At 59.3% G+C, this 16,013-nt stretch overlaps 1 protein-coding gene across 3 annotated transcripts in view; it reads left to right on the top strand.

The window, feature by feature from the left end:
- Positions 1-11,594: 11,594 nt before the first annotated feature.
- ZFAT (zinc finger and AT-hook domain containing) overlaps positions 11,595-16,013 on the top strand; it is a 32,038-nt gene continuing 27,619 nt past the window's right edge. Inside the window, exons 1-4 of one of the 3 annotated variants that reach the window (XM_061548549.1) lie at positions 11,595-11,774; positions 14,874-15,041; positions 15,240-15,596; positions 15,750-15,917. In XM_061548549.1, the coding sequence (XP_061404533.1) occupies positions 11,765-11,774; positions 14,874-15,041; positions 15,240-15,596; positions 15,750-15,917 (703 nt within the window). In that variant the 5' untranslated portion in view covers positions 11,595-11,764. Of the gene's footprint in view, positions 11,775-13,107; positions 13,710-14,873; positions 15,042-15,239; positions 15,597-15,731; positions 15,918-16,013 lie in introns of those variants that run through there. The other 2 variants (XM_061548548.1, XM_061548550.1) reach the window with 2 other exon arrangements.

Raw genomic sequence — 16,013 nt, 5'->3', positions numbered from 1 at the left:
CGTCTGTTTGGTATTCATTGTACACTGATAGTATTTGTGTTTGTACAGGTGCGATGTTTTCTTATTAACGACTGTAAATGGTTTACTTGGATCTATTAAGCTTAAGTATTCAGCAATGCATAAACAATACTGGAGGCCATTGCAACCCCTTTAAGACCATTGAAAGTACGTGCATGATTTGAAGTCTATTCCAATGACAATTCGTGTGGAAAAGTAATGCTCCTTAGACTAATCGCTCAATCCCAAATGAAAGGCCTTCCTGAAACAATATTGAGCGACGGCTCCTGCAATTCTAGGCAAAATATACCTGTTTAATGCATAATACAATCGAACCATGTACTTGTATCAACAAACGATGGATGACGGAACACTTGGCGTGCTGGGACTTAGACTGACGTGGGGGTTTAATCATTCCAAACCACGCTGATCAATGCCGGTTCGTGCCGGTGGGGTGCATGCAATGCAACACCTTCCAATATTACCGCACTGCCCTCTTGCTACTTTCCATAGAGCATCTCTAGATAATGGTGTATTCCAACTTGGCGTGGATGGTGACCCATCAACCGCATTTATCCAAGCACAACCAAGGCTTAATCTGTTGCATGATGGTCATTTGGTTCTGAAACTTGTGTCGCCACTATAACCAATTTTGCAATGAGTGCGTTGAGTATAATGAGAAGTAAAAAAAGATTTCACCACCAGTATGTGCAAAGATAGATGAACCTACCAAACGATAGAAAACGTAACTAAACATACTAGGAAAAATAGAATGAAGACCGAAAGGGGAAGTGCAAATGGATAAATCGGAGAACCTTGTGGAACTTTTGCATCCCAATACAGTATTGGACTTTCCACTATGAGATCTCTTTTACCAGTGGCAAAATATAGTAGTAGGTTTTTACCCTTTTAAACTGGTACAAAACTGACACCTTTATTCAAGGCATCATGTGTGCAATAACCACAACACAAGTAGTAAAAAAAGCAAACAAAAAGAAGCAACTGATAATGATAATAATATGCACTGTCCTTGAAGTTGATTAGTCCACACCCGAGACGGCTTTCTTTAGAGCCTAGTCCCCATTGGTGTTGGACCAGATGACACCAGAAGGCGTAGAACTCAAACACAGTGCAATATCAAAGTATTAAGAGCTCGGGGTAAGCATTTACACTATGAGATCTCTTTTACCAGTGGCAAAATATAGTAGTAGGTTTTTACCCTTTTAAACTGGTACAAAACTGACACCTTTATTCAGCTCTCAATACTCTGATATTGCTGCCATCGTTGAGTAGTTCTTGAATTTTGTTCAAGAACTACGCGCTACCCCGCAGTAAAATGGCCGCCTGACGACGCGATACTCCGCAGTAAGATGGCCGCCTGACGACGAGCTACCCGCAGTAAGATGGCCGCCTGACGACGCGCTATCCCGCAGTAAGATGGCCTGCCTGACGACGCGCTACCCCGCAGTAAAATGGCCGCCTAACGATGCGCTACCCCCAGTAAGATGGCCGCCTGACGACGCGCTACCCCGCGGTAAGATGGCCGCCTGACGACGCGCTACCCCGCAGTAAGATGGCCGCCTGACGACGCGCTACCCCGCAGTAAGATGGCCGCCTATCGACGGGCTACCCCTAGGCATGATGGACGCCTGACGACGAGCTACCCCGCAGTAAGATGGCCGCCTGACGACGCGCTACCCCGCAGTAAGATGGCCGCCTGACGACGCGATAGCCGCTGTAAGATGGCCGCCTGACGACGCGATAGCCGCTGTAAGATGGCCGCCTGACGACGCGATACCCCGCTGTAAGATTGCCGCCTGACGACGGGCTAACCCTAGGCATGATGGACGCCTGACGACGCGCTACCCCGCAGTAAGATGGCCGCCTGACGACGCGCTGCCCCGCGGTAAGATGGCCGCCTGACGACGCGCTACCCCGCAGTAAGATAAGATGGCCGCCTGACGACGCGCTACCCCGCAGTAAGATGGCCGCCTGACGACGCGCTACCCCGCGGTAAGATGGCCGCCTGACGACGCGCTACCCCGCAGTAAGATGGCCGCCTGACGACGCGATGCCCCGCAGTAAGATGGCCGCCTGACGACGCGCTTCCCCGCAGTAAGATGGCCGCCTGACGACGCGCTACCCCGCGGTAAGATGGCCGCCTGACGACGGGCTACCCCTAGGCATGATGACCGCCTGACGACGCGCTACCCACGGTAAAATGGCCGCCTGACGACGCGCTACCCCGCAGTAAGATGGCCGCCTGACGACGCGCTACCCCGTAGCAGAGGTGTGGACTCGAGTCATGTGACTTGGACTAGAGTCAGACTCGAGTCATGAATTTGATGACTTCAGACTCGACTTGGACTTGCATAACAATGACTTTGTCCCACCTCTGCCCCGTAGTAAGGTGGCCGCTTGACGACGCGCTACCCCGCAGTAAGATGGCCACCTGACGACGCGCTACCCCGCAGTAAGATGGCCGCCTGACGACGGGCTACCCCTAGGCATGATGGCCGCCTGACGACGCGCTACCCACGGTAAGATGGCCGCCTGACGACGCGCTACCCCGCAGTAAGATGGCCGCCTGACGACGCGCTACCCCGCAGGAAGATGGCCGCCTGACGACGCGCTACCCTGTAGTAAGGTGGCCGCTTAACGACGCGCTACCCCGCGGTAAGATGGCCGTCTGACGACGCGCTACCCCGCGGTAAGATGGCCGCCTGACGACGCACTACCCCGCAGTAAGATGGCCGCCTGACGACGCGATACCCCGCAGTAAGATGGCCGCCTGACGACGCGCTTCCCCGCAGTAAGATGGCCGCCTGACGACGCGCTACCCCGCGGTAAGATGGCCGCCTAACGACGGGTTACCCCTAGGCATGATGGCCGCCTGACGACGCGCTACCCACGGTAAAATGGCCGCCTGACGACGCGCTACCCCGCAGTAAGATGGCCGCCTGACGATGCGCTACCCCGTAGTAAGGTGGCCGCTTGACGACGCGCTACCCCGCAGTAAGATGGCCGCCTGACGACGCGCTACCCCGCAGTAAGATGGCCGCCTGACGACGCGCTACCCCGCAGTAAGATGGCCGCCTAACGACGGGCTACCCCTAGGCATGATGGCCGTCTGACGACGCGCTACCCTCGGTAAGATGGCCGCCTGACGACGCGCTACCCCGCAGTAAGATGGCCGCCTGACGACGCGCTACCCTGTAGTAAGGTGACCGCTTGACGACGCGCTACCCCGCGGTAAGATGGCCGCCTGACGACGCGCTACCCCGCGGTAAGATGGCCGCCTGACGACGCGCTACCCCGCGGTAAGATGGCCGCCTGACGACGTGCTACCCCGCTGTAAGATGGCCGCCTGACGACGCGCTATCCCGCAGTAAGATGGCCGCCTGACGACGCGCTTGCCTGCAGTAAAATGGCCGCCTGACGACGCGCTAACCCGCAGTAAGATGGCCGCCTGACGACGCGCTACCCGCAGTAAGATGGCCGCCTATCGACGGGCTACCCCTAGGCATGATGGTCGCCTGACGACGCGCTACCCCGCAGTAAGATGGCCGCCTGACGACGCGCTACCCCGCAGTAAGATGGCCACCTGACGACGCGATACCCCGCAGTAAGATGGCCGCCTGACGACGCGCTACCCCGCAGTAAGATGGCCGCCTATCGACGGGCTACCCCTAGGCATGATGGACGCCTGACGACGCGCTACCCCGCAGTAAGATGGCCGCCTGACGACGGGCTACCCCTAGGCATGATGGCCGCCTGACGACGTGCTACCCGCAGTAAGATGGCCGCCTGACGACGCGCTACCCCGCAGTAAGATGGCCGCCTGACGACGCGCTTGCATGCAGTAAGATGGCCGCCTGACGATGCGCTACCCCGCAGTAAGATGGCCGCCTGACGACGCGCTACCCCGCAGTAAGATGGCCGCCTGACGACGCGCTACCCCGCAGTAAGATGGCCGCCTGACGACGCGCTACCCCGCAGTTAGATGGCCGCCTGACGACGCGCTCGCCCGCAGTAAGATGGCCGCCTGACGACGCGCTTGCCTGCAGTAATATGGCCGCCTGACGACGCGCTGCCCCGCAGTAAGATGGCCGCCTGACGACGCGCTTCCCCGCAGTAAGATGGCCGCCTGACGACGCGCTACCCCGCAGTAATATGGCCGCCTGACGACGCGCTACCCGCAGTAAGATGGCCGCCTGACGACGCGCTACCCCGCGGTAAGATGGCCGCCTGACGACGGGTTACCCCTAGGCATGATGGCCGCCTGACGACGCGCTACCCACGGTAAAATGGCCGCCTGACGACGCGCTACCCCGCAGTAAGATGGCCGCCTGACGATGCGCTACCCCGCGGTAAGATGGCCGTCTGACGACGCGCTACCCCGCGGTAAGATGGCCGCCTGACGACGCACTACCCCGCAGTAAGATGGCCGCCTGACGACGCGATACCCCGCAGTAAGATGGCCGCCTGACGACGCGCTTCCCCGCAGTAAGATGGCCGCCTGACGACGCGCTACCCCGCGGTAAGATGGCCGCCTGACGACGGGTTACCCCTAGGCATGATGGCCGCCTGACGACGCGCTACCCACGGTAAAATGGCCGCCTGACGACGCGCTACCCCGCAGTAAGATGGCCGCCTGACGATGCGCTACCCCGTAGTAAGGTGGCCGCTTGACGACGCGCTACCCCGCAGTAAGATGGCCGCCTGACGACGCGCTACCCCGCAGTAAGATGGCCGCCTGACGACGCGCTACCCCGCAGTAAGATGGCCGCCTAACGACGGGCTACCCCTAGGCATGATGGCCGTCTGACGACGCGCTACCCTCGGTAAGATGGCCGCCTGACGACGCGCTACCCCGCAGTAAGATGGCCGCCTGACGACGCGCTACCCTGTAGTAAGGTGGCCGCTTGACGACGCGCTACCCCGCGGTAAGATGGCCGCCTGACGACGCGCTACCCCGCGGTAAGATGGCCGCCTGACGACGCGCTACCCCGCGGTAAGATGGCCGCCTGACGACGTGCTACCCCGCTGTAAGATGGCCGCCTGACGACGCGCTATCCCGCAGTAAGATGGCCGCCTGACGACGCGCTTGCCTGCAGTAAAATGGCCGCCTGACGACGCGCTAACCCGCAGTAAGATGGCCGCCTGACGACGCGCTACCCGCAGTAAGATGGCCGCCTATCGACGGGCTACCCCTAGGCATGATGGTCGCCTGACGACGCGCTACCCCGCAGTAAGATGGCCGCCTGACGACGCGCTACCCCGCAGTAAGATGGCCACCTGACGACGCGATACCCCGCAGTAAGATGGCCGCCTGACGACGCGCTACCCCGCAGTAAGATGGCCGCCTATCGACGGGCTACCCCTAGGCATGATGGACGCCTGACGACGCGCTACCCCGCAGTAAGATGGCCGCCTGACGACGGGCTACCCCTAGGCATGATGGCCGCCTGACGACGTGCTACCCGCAGTAAGATGGCCGCCTGACGACGCGCTGCCCCGCAGTAAGATGGCCGCCTGACGACGCGCTTCCCCGCAGTAAGATGGCCGCCCGACGACGCGCTACCCCGCAGTAAGATGGCCGCCTGACGACGCGCTACCCGCAGTAAGATGGCCGCCTGACGACGCGCTACCCCGCGGTAAGATGGCCGCCTGACGACGGGTTACCCCTAGGCATGATGGCCGCCTGACGACGCGCTACCCACGGTAAAATGGCCGCCTGACGACGCGCTACCCCGCAGTAAGATGGCCGCCTGACGATGCGCTACCCCGCGGTAAGATGGCCGTCTGACGACGCGCTACCCCGCGGTAAGATGGCCGCCTGACGACGCACTACCCCGCAGTAAGATGGCCGCCTGACGACGCGATACCCCGCAGTAAGATGGCCGCCTGACGACGCGCTTCCCCGCAGTAAGATGGCCGCCTGACGACGCGCTACCCCGCGGTAAGATGGCCGCCTGACGACGGGTTACCCCTAGGCATGATGGCCGCCTGACGACGCGCTACCCACGGTAAAATGGCCGCCTGACGACGCGCTACCCCGCAGTAAGATGGCCGCCTGACGATGCGCTACCCCGTAGTAAGGTGGCCGCTTGACGACGCGCTACCCCGCAGTAAGATGGCCGCCTGACGACGCGCTACCCCGCAGTAAGATGGCCGCCTGACGACGCGCTACCCCGCAGTAAGATGGCCGCCTAACGACGGGCTACCCCTAGGCATGATGGCCGTCTGACGACGCGCTACCCTCGGTAAGATGGCCGCCTGACGACGCGCTACCCCGCAGTAAGATGGCCGCCTGACGACGCGCTACCCTGTAGTAAGGTGGCCGCTTGACGACGCGCTACCCCGCGGTAAGATGGCCGCCTGACGACGCGCTACCCCGCGGTAAGATGGCCGCCTGACGACGCGCTACCCCGCGGTAAGATGGCCGCCTGACGACGCGCTATCCCGCAGTAAGATGGCCGCCTGACGACGCGCTTGCCTGCAGTAAAATGGCCGCCTGACGACGCGCTAACCCGCAGTAAGATGGCCGCCTGACGACGCGCTACCCGCAGTAAGATGGCCGCCTATCGACGGGCTACCCCTAGGCATGATGGTCGCCTGACGACGCGCTACCCCGCAGTAAGATGGCCGCCTGACGACGCGCTACCCCGCAGTAAGATGGCCACCTGACGACGCGATACCCCGCAGTAAGATGGCCGCCTGACGACGCGCTACCCCGCAGTAAGATGGCCGCCTATCGACGGGCTACCCCTAGGCATGATGGACGCCTGACGACGCGCTACCCCGCAGTAAGATGGCCGCCTGACGACGGGCTACCCCTAGGCATGATGGCCGCCTGACGACGTGCTACCCGCAGTAAGATGGCCGCCTGACGACGCGCTGCCCCGCAGTAAGATGGCCGCCTGACGACGCGCTTCCCCGCAGTAAGATGGCCGCCTGACGACGCGCTACCCCGCAGTAAGATGGCCGCCTGACGACGCGCTACCCGCAGTAAGATGGCCGCCTGACGACGCGCTACCCCGCGGTAAGATGGCCGCCTGACGACGGGTTACCCCTAGGCATGATGGCCGCCTGACGACGCGCTACCCACGGTAAAATGGCCGCCTGACGACGCGCTACCCCGCAGTAAGATGGCCGCCTGACGATGCGCTACCCCGCGGTAAGATGGCCGTCTGACGACGCGCTACCCCGCGGTAAGATGGCCGCCTGACGACGCACTACCCCGCAGTAAGATGGCCGCCTGACGACGCGATACCCCGCAGTAAGATGGCCGCCTGACGACGCGCTTCCCCGCAGTAAGATGGCCGCCTGACGACGCGCTACCCCGCGGTAAGATGGCCGCCTGACGACGGGTTACCCCTAGGCATGATGGCCGCCTGACGACGCGCTACCCACGGTAAAATGGCCGCCTGACGACGCGCTACCCCGCAGTAAGATGGCCGCCTGACGATGCGCTACCCCGTAGTAAGGTGGCCGCTTGACGACGCGCTACCCCGCAGTAAGATGGCCGCCTGACGACGCGCTACCCCGCAGTAAGATGGCCGCCTGACGACGCGCTACCCCGCAGTAAGATGGCCGCCTAACGACGGGCTACCCCTAGGCATGATGGCCGTCTGACGACGCGCTACCCTCGGTAAGATGGCCGCCTGACGACGCGCTACCCCGCAGTAAGATGGCCGCCTGACGACGCGCTACCCTGTAGTAAGGTGGCCGCTTGACGACGCGCTACCCCGCGGTAAGATGGCCGCCTGACGACGCGCTACCCCGCGGTAAGATGGCCGCCTGACGACGCGCTACCCCGCGGTAAGATGGCCGCCTGACGACGTGCTACCCCGCTGTAAGATGGCCGCCTGACGACGCGCTATCCCGCAGTAAGATGGCCGCCTGACGACGCGCTTGCCTGCAGTAAAATGGCCGCCTGACGACGCGCTAACCCGCAGTAAGATGGCCGCCTGACGACGCGCTACCCGCAGTAAGATGGCCGCCTATCGACGGGCTACCCCTAGGCATGATGGTCGCCTGACGACGCGCTACCCCGCAGTAAGATGGCCGCCTGACGACGCGCTACCCCGCAGTAAGATGGCCACCTGACGACGCGATACCCCGCAGTAAGATGGCCGCCTGACGACGCGCTACCCCGCAGTAAGATGGCCGCCTATCGACGGGCTACCCCTAGGCATGATGGACGCCTGACGACGCGCTACCCCGCAGTAAGATGGCCGCCTGACGACGGGCTACCCCTAGGCATGATGGCCGCCTGACGACGTGCTACCCGCAGTAAGATGGCCGCCTGACGACGCGCTACCCCGCAGTAAGATGGCCGCCTGACGACGCGCTTGCATGCAGTAAGATGGCCGCCTGACGATGCGCTACCCCGCAGTAAGATGGCCGCCTGACGACGCGCTACCCCGCAGTAAGATGGCCGCCTGACGACGCGCTACCCCGCAGTAAGATGGCCGCCTGACGACGCGCTACCCCGCAGTTAGATGGCCGCCTGACGACGCGCTCGCCCGCAGTAAGATGGCCGCCTGACGACGCGCTTGCCTGCAGTAATATGGCCGCCTGACGACGCGCTGCCCCGCAGTAAGATGGCCGCCTGACGACGCGCTTCCCCGCAGTAAGATGGCCGCCTGACGACGCGCTACCCCGCAGTAAGATGGCCGCCTGACGACGCGCTACCCGCAGTAAGATGGCCGCCTGACGACGCGCTACCCCGCGGTAAGATGGCCGCCTGACGACGGGTTACCCCTAGGCATGATGGCCGCCTGACGACGCGCTACCCACGGTAAAATGGCCGCCTGACGACGCGCTACCCCGCAGTAAGATGGCCGCCTGACGATGCGCTACCCCGCGGTAAGATGGCCGTCGGACGACGCGCTACCCCGCGGTAAGATGGCCGCCTGACGACGCACTACCCCGCAGTAAGATGGCCGCCTGACGACGCGATACCCCGCAGTAAGATGGCCGCCTGACGACGCGCTTCCCCGCAGTAAGATGGCCGCCTGACGACGCGCTACCCCGCGGTAAGATGGCCGCCTGACGACGGGTTACCCCTAGGCATGATGGCCGCCTGACGACGCGCTACCCACGGTAAAATGGCCGCCTGACGACGCGCTACCCCGCAGTAAGATGGCCGCCTGACGATGCGCTACCCCGTAGTAAGGTGGCCGCTTGACGACGCGCTACCCCGCAGTAAGATGGCCGCCTGACGACGCGCTACCCCGCAGTAAGATGGCCGCCTGACGACGCGCTACCCCGCAGTAAGATGGCCGCCTAACGACGGGCTACCCCTAGGCATGATGGCCGTCTGACGACGCGCTACCCTCGGTAAGATGGCCGCCTGACGACGCGCTACCCCGCAGTAAGATGGCCGCCTGACGACGCGCTACCCTGTAGTAAGGTGGCCGCTTGACGACGCGCTACCCCGCGGTAAGATGGCCGCCTGACGACGCGCTACCCCGCGGTAAGATGGCCGCCTGACGACGCGCTACCCCGCGGTAAGATGGCCGCCTGACGACGTGCTACCCCGCTGTAAGATGGCCGCCTGACGACGCGCTATCCCGCAGTAAGATGGCCGCCTGACGACGCGCTTGCCTGCAGTAAATGGCCGCCTGACGACGCGCTAACCCGCAGTAAGATGGCCGCCTGACGACGCGCTACCCGCAGTAAGATGGCCGCCTATCGACGGGCTACCCCTAGGCATGATGGTCGCCTGACGACGCGCTACCCCGCAGTAAGATGGCCGCCTGACGACGCGCTACCCCGCAGTAAGATGGCCACCTGACGACGCGATACCCCGCAGTAAGATGGCCGCCTGACGACGCGCTACCCCGCAGTAAGATGGCCGCCTATCGACGGGCTACCCCTAGGCATGATGGACGCCTGACGACGCGCTACCCCGCAGTAAGATGGCCGCCTGACGACGGGCTACCCCTAGGCATGATGGCCGCCTGACGACGTGCTACCCGCAGTAAGATGGCCGCCTGACGACGCGCTACCCCGCAGTAAGATGGCCGCCTGACGACGCGCTTGCATGCAGTAAGATGGCCGCCTGACGATGCGCTACCCCGCAGTAAGATGGCCGCCTGACGACGCGCTACCCCGCAGTAAGATGGCCGCCTGACGACGCGCTACCCCGCAGTAAGATGGCCGCCTGACGACGCGCTACCCCGCAGTTAGATGGCCGCCTGACGACGCGCTCGCCCGCAGTAAGATGGCCGCCTGACGACGCGCTTGCCTGCAGTAATATGGCCGCCTGACGACGCGCTGCCCCGCAGTAAGATGGCCGCCTGACGACGCGCTTCCCCGCAGTAAGATGGCCGCCTGACGACGCGCTACCCCGCAGTAAGATGGCCGCCTGACGACGCGCTACCCGCAGTAAGATGGCCGCCTGACGACGCGCTACCCCGCAGTAAGATGGCCGCCTGACGACGCGCTTGCCTGCAGTAAGATGGCCGCCTGACGACGCGTTACCCCGCAGTAAGATGGCCGCCTGACGACGCGCTACCCCGCAGTAAGATGGCCGCCTGACGACGCGCTACCCCGCGGTAAGATGGCCGCCTGACGACGCGCTACCCCGCGGTAAGATGGCCGCCTGACGACGCGCTACCCCGCGGTAAGATGGCCGCCTGACGACGCGCTACCCCGCGGTAAGATGGCCGCCTGACGACGCGCTACCCCGCTGTAAGATGGCCGCCTGACGACGCGCTATCCCGCAGTAAGATGGCCGCCTGACGACGCGCTTGCCTGCAGTAAAATGGCCGCCTGACGACGCGCTACCCCGCAGTAAGATGGCCGCCTGACGACGCGCTAACCCGCAGTAAGATGGCCGCCTGACGACGCGCTACCCGCAGTAAGATGGCCGCCTATCGACGGGCTACCCCTAGGCATGATGGTCGCCTGACGACGCGCTACCCCGCAGTAAGATGGCCGCCTGACGACGCGCTACCCCGCAGTAAGATGGCCGCCTGACGACGCGATACCCCGCAGTAAGATGGCCGCCTGACGACGCGCTACCCCGCAGTAAGATGGCCGCCTATCAACGGGCTACCCCTAGGCATGATGGACGCCTGACGACGCGCTACCCCGCAGTAAGATGGCCGCCTGACGACGGGCTACCCCTAGGCATGATGGCCGCCTGACGACGTGCTACCCGCAGTAAGATGGCCGCCTGACGACGCGCTACCCCGCAGTAAGATGGCCGCCTGACGACGCGCTTGCATGCAGTAAGATGGCCGCCTGACGATGCGCTACCCCGCAGTAAGATGGCCGCCTGACGACGCGCTACCCCGCAGTAAGATGGCCGCCTGACGACGCGCTACCCCGCAGTAAGATGGCCGCCTGACGACGCGCTACCCCGCAGTTAGATGGCCGCCTGACGACGCGCTCGCCCGCAGTAAGATGGCCGCCTGACGACGCGCTTGCCTGCAGTAAGATGGCCGCCTGACGACGCGTTACCCCGCAGTAAGATGGCCGCCTGACGACGCGCTACCCCGCAGTAAGATGGCCGCCGGTGTTCGTCGTCGTCTTCGCCCCGCCCACTCTCCGGTTGCGTTCCCCCCACCCCCTCCGCGCGTCCATCGGCCATGTTTAACCTCCTCTCGTTTGAAGCGAGCAGATTCGTCGAGATGAGCCCAAAAAAAGAGCGCGAAATATCCGCGTAAAAGGGAAAGTAGTTGGGCGGAAAAATTATTCTCGAAACTCATTTTGAAATAGAACCGTCGCCGTGCTTGGGGGATATCTCGCGATGGCCTCAGGTGAGTGGAGAAGGCGGCGGCGGCGGCAGGAACTGGTGGCCGCGCAAACGGGCGACTGGGTCGGCTACTGGGCCACTCACTGGGAGCAGCAGAAGCAGCAGCAGACGAGAGAAGCAGCAGCAGCAGTAGACAAGAGAAGCGGCAGCAGCAATAGACGAGAGAAGCAGCAGTAGACGAGAGAAGCAGCAGCAGCAGTAGACGAGAGAAGCAGCAGTAGACGAGAGAAGCAGCAGTAGACGAGAGAAGCAGCAGCAGCAGTAGACGAGAGAAGCAGCAGTAGACGAGAGAAGCAGCAGTAGACGAGAGAAGCAGCAGCAGCAGTAGACGAGAGAAGCAGCAGCAGACGAGAGAAGCAGCAGCAGCAGCAGACGAGAGAAGCAGCAGTAGACGAGAGAAGCAGCAGCAGCAGTAGACAAGAGAAGCAGCAGTAGACGAGAGAAGCAGCAGTAGACGAGAGAAGCAGCAGCAGCAGTAGACGAGAGAAGCAGCAGTAGACGAGAGAAGCAGCAGCAGCAGTAGACGAGAGAAGCAGCAGCAGACGAGAGAAGCAGCAGTAGACGAGAGAAGCAGCAGCAGCAGTAGACAAGAGAAGCAGCAGTAGACGAGAGAAGCAGCAGTAGACGAGAGAAGCAGCAGCAGCAGTAGACGAGAGAAGCAGCAGTAGACGAGAGAAGCAGCAGTAGACGAGAGAAGCAGCAGCAGACGAGAGAAGCAGCAGCAGCAGTAGACAAGAGAAGCAGCAGTAGACGAGAGAAGCAGCAGTAGACGAGAGAAGCAGCAGTAGACGAGAGAAGCAGCAGTAGACGAGAGAAGCAGCAGCAGCAGCAGACGAGAGAAGCAGCAGCAGCAGCAGACGAGAGAAGCAGCAGTAGACGAGAGAAGCAGCAGTAGACGAGAGAAGCAGCAGTAGACGAGAGAAACAGCAGTAGACGAGAGAAGCAGCAGCAGCAGCAGACGAGAGAAGCAGCAGTAGACGAGAGAAGCAGCAGTAGACGAGAGAAGCAGCAGTAGACGAGAGAAACAGCAGTAGACGAGAGAAGCAGCAGCAGCAGTAGACGAGAGAAGCAGCAGTAGACGAGAGAAGCAGCAGTAGACGAGAGAAGCAGCAGCAGCAGTAGACGAGAGAAGCAGCAGCAGCAGCAGCAGTAGACGAGAGAAGCAGCAGTAGACGAGAGAAGCAGCAGCAGCAGTAGACGAGAGAAGCAGCAGTAGACGAGAGAAGCAGCAGTAGACGAGAGAAACAGCAGTAGACGAGAGAAGCAGCAGCAGCAGCAGACGAGAGAAGCAGCAGTAGACGAGAGAAGCAGCAGTAGACGAGAGAAACAGCAGCAGCAGTAGACGAGAGAAGCAGCAGCAGCAGACGAGAGAAGCAGCAGCAGCAGACGAGAGAAGCAGCAGTAGACGAGAGAAGCAGCAGCAGTAGCAGCAGTAGGAGCCCTCTCCTCGCTCCGGCTGAGTTCGCAGTTCGCGAACGTTGCGCAGCGTGGCGACTCGGGGCGACTCGGGGCGCGCGTCTGGCCACTGTGCCGCGTTGTAATGTCGCTACAAGTGGCCCGCGTGTGTTGGGGCAGGCGGGAGGGCACGGCCACAGTGCACGGCTACACGTGCACTGTTTGTTCGTGTTGTGTTTCATTGGGGGATTCTTTTTTAAAGTCTGACCGTGAATATTACCATTTTAATTCTGGAGTGGGATTATGCAAAATTATTACAACACTCCGTGTGCGCTGAATGTGCTGCGGTGTTCATAATTGAGATTTGTATTTATCAGTGCCACCACTGGGGTTTAACAACCCAGTTTGGTGAATTTTCTTAAATGTGCTATTTTAAATCGACCAAGGAAACAACTGTCAAAAACAACCTCAGCAATTTAATTTCCTCCCAATCTCGGTGTCTGAAGTCCTGTCCTTGTTTCTCCACTCACCTCCAATTCGCAGGGTTGGCGACTTACTGTCCGACATACAGCAAACATACAAACAGCAAACATACATACAGCAAACATACATACAGCAAACATACATACAGCAAACATACAGCAAACATACATACAGCAAACATACATACAGCATACATACAGCAAACATACATACAGCAAACATACAGTAAACATACAGCAAACATACATACAGCAAACATACATACAGCAAACATACATACAGCAAACATACATACAGCAAACATACAGCAAACATACAGCATACATACAGCAAACATACATACAGCAAACATACAGTAAACATACAGCAAACATACATAAAGTAAACATACATACAGCAAACATACATACAGCAAACATGCAAACATACATACAGCAAACATACATACAGCAAACATACATACAGCAAACATACATACAGCAAACATACATACAGCAAACATACATACAGCAAACGTACAAATAAAAAAACACTTTCCTTTGTAATGGTAACAATGGCTTCCTGCCCGCATTTGCCCTCCACATTGTGGGTAACGTCACTGAAAAACCTGTAGCCCATCATACATTTAGCATATCCATTCCAGAGGCATCCACCCTCCTGAATGGAAACTGCTCATGCGCCCTCGTCATAAATGTGGCGCTCCAAACGACCCAAACAATTACCGCCCTATCTCAATCTGCCCCCCCCAACCCTCCCAATCAAATGTGGTTCGTGTATCGAAGTGTGCTGTTTAGTTTTTGAGAACACATTGGGATGCGGAGCGGTGGTGGCGCGCACGCGTGTCAATGTGTCATCCCGCAGTTTGTGTTGTGAAACTCCCAGTGGGCGTCCAGATGCCACACTGGCTCGCCAGGAGCAGGAAGTCCAGCAGGTTAAATCGTCGCTCTCAGTTTCCATGTGTACGTGGACAGTGTTGCCCCCTGCTCTGGCTGCTCCACTTTCCTCCCACTTGTCTAATAACGCGTTCATCGGCTGAAAACGCCTTGAAACAAGGACTCAATGCAGGACCCTCCTTAAAAAGTGTCCGACTACTCGGTGTGGCGTTCCTGGTTAAATGAGTACATTTAGAGAACGTGTAGGCACGTGTATTTCATTGTGAGGCACGATGGACATTACAGCATTGTCGGCGTGCCGAATCCTAAAGCTTGAGGGACTTTCGTTGCAGATGGAGCCCTGTACATGTGCCGGTTGTGTAACCAGTTCTCACCCAACAAGACCCGACTCCTGTCACACGTGACCGAGTGCCACCCAGGAGAAGATGAGCCTCCTGGCACCATCGTCATTCTTCTCCAGCCTCTGTCCGAAGCCGGAGTTGCGAATTCTGGGCAGCTGGGTAGGCTTAAACATTATTGCAATCGATACAATAAGCAGCATCGTATTAATGCTTAAAATTTAAATTTCAGTGAATATATCGTACAATAACAGCTCTTTAGAGTGTAAAAGTGGTTGCAATTTTCTTTTAACTAATCAGATAAGTCAAAAGTTACTTTGCAGTAATTGGGAGTGGTGTGGCTTGTCTCTGGATTTACAGAGGTGAAGAAAAAGAGGGGACGGCCTAAAGGGTCACGCAAGAAGTCCAGCGTTGATGCTTCAGATGCCTCCGAGGTTGATGACAATACGAAGGCTAAGACCCACTCTGAAAAGAGTAATCCTGCAAGCACTGTAGGAACAGAAGAGCTCCAGGTTGACATTGACTGTGGTGGTGAAGGGGGCCCAGTAAACAACAACCCAGACAGAGAGCCCGAGCCTGAGGAGCAAGTGGCTCACGACCAAATGAATTGTGGGAAATGCCGGCGCAGATTCTCCAATCAACGTCAGCTGAGAAAGCATCGCTGCATGCCACTTGTGGGCGAGGACAGAGATGATGCAGAGGAGAGGAGGGAGAAAGGTAAATGCTGCCCTCTACTATAACGTGTTTGTGTTTTATTATAATAGGGTGCTATTACACGTTTAACATACTTGTTACTTGATCGAGTATTGTACTCTGTTAAGAAGCAGCATGGTTCTTCTTGTTATGATGCAGGTGCCTCTATGCCTGCAGAGGTGGCAGACTCTGGAGAACGAAATGAGCAACATAACATAAAAGGAGACACGGAACAAGCAGAGCCAGCGAACATTCAGAAAGTAGTGCACGAAGACTCGACTGCACCTACCGAGGAGAGCAATGCGCCTGCTGGCTTGCTGCTGATGCCCCAGGAGGCCGTATCAGGTGCGCCTCGGACTTGTATCTCGTGCCCTTTTACAGACGGAAGTACTACCGAAATTAGACAACCATTTTATTATACTGTGTTCTATAATATTAAGA

The sequence above is a fragment of the Lethenteron reissneri genome, chromosome 9 (genome assembly GCF_015708825.2).
Source record: "Lethenteron reissneri isolate LAM-NWPU_2019-01 chromosome 9, ASM1570882v1, whole genome shotgun sequence".
NCBI classification, from domain to species: domain Eukaryota; kingdom Metazoa; phylum Chordata; class Hyperoartia; order Petromyzontiformes; family Petromyzontidae; genus Lethenteron; species Lethenteron reissneri.
This window is presented reverse-complemented; position numbering and strand designations above follow the sequence as displayed.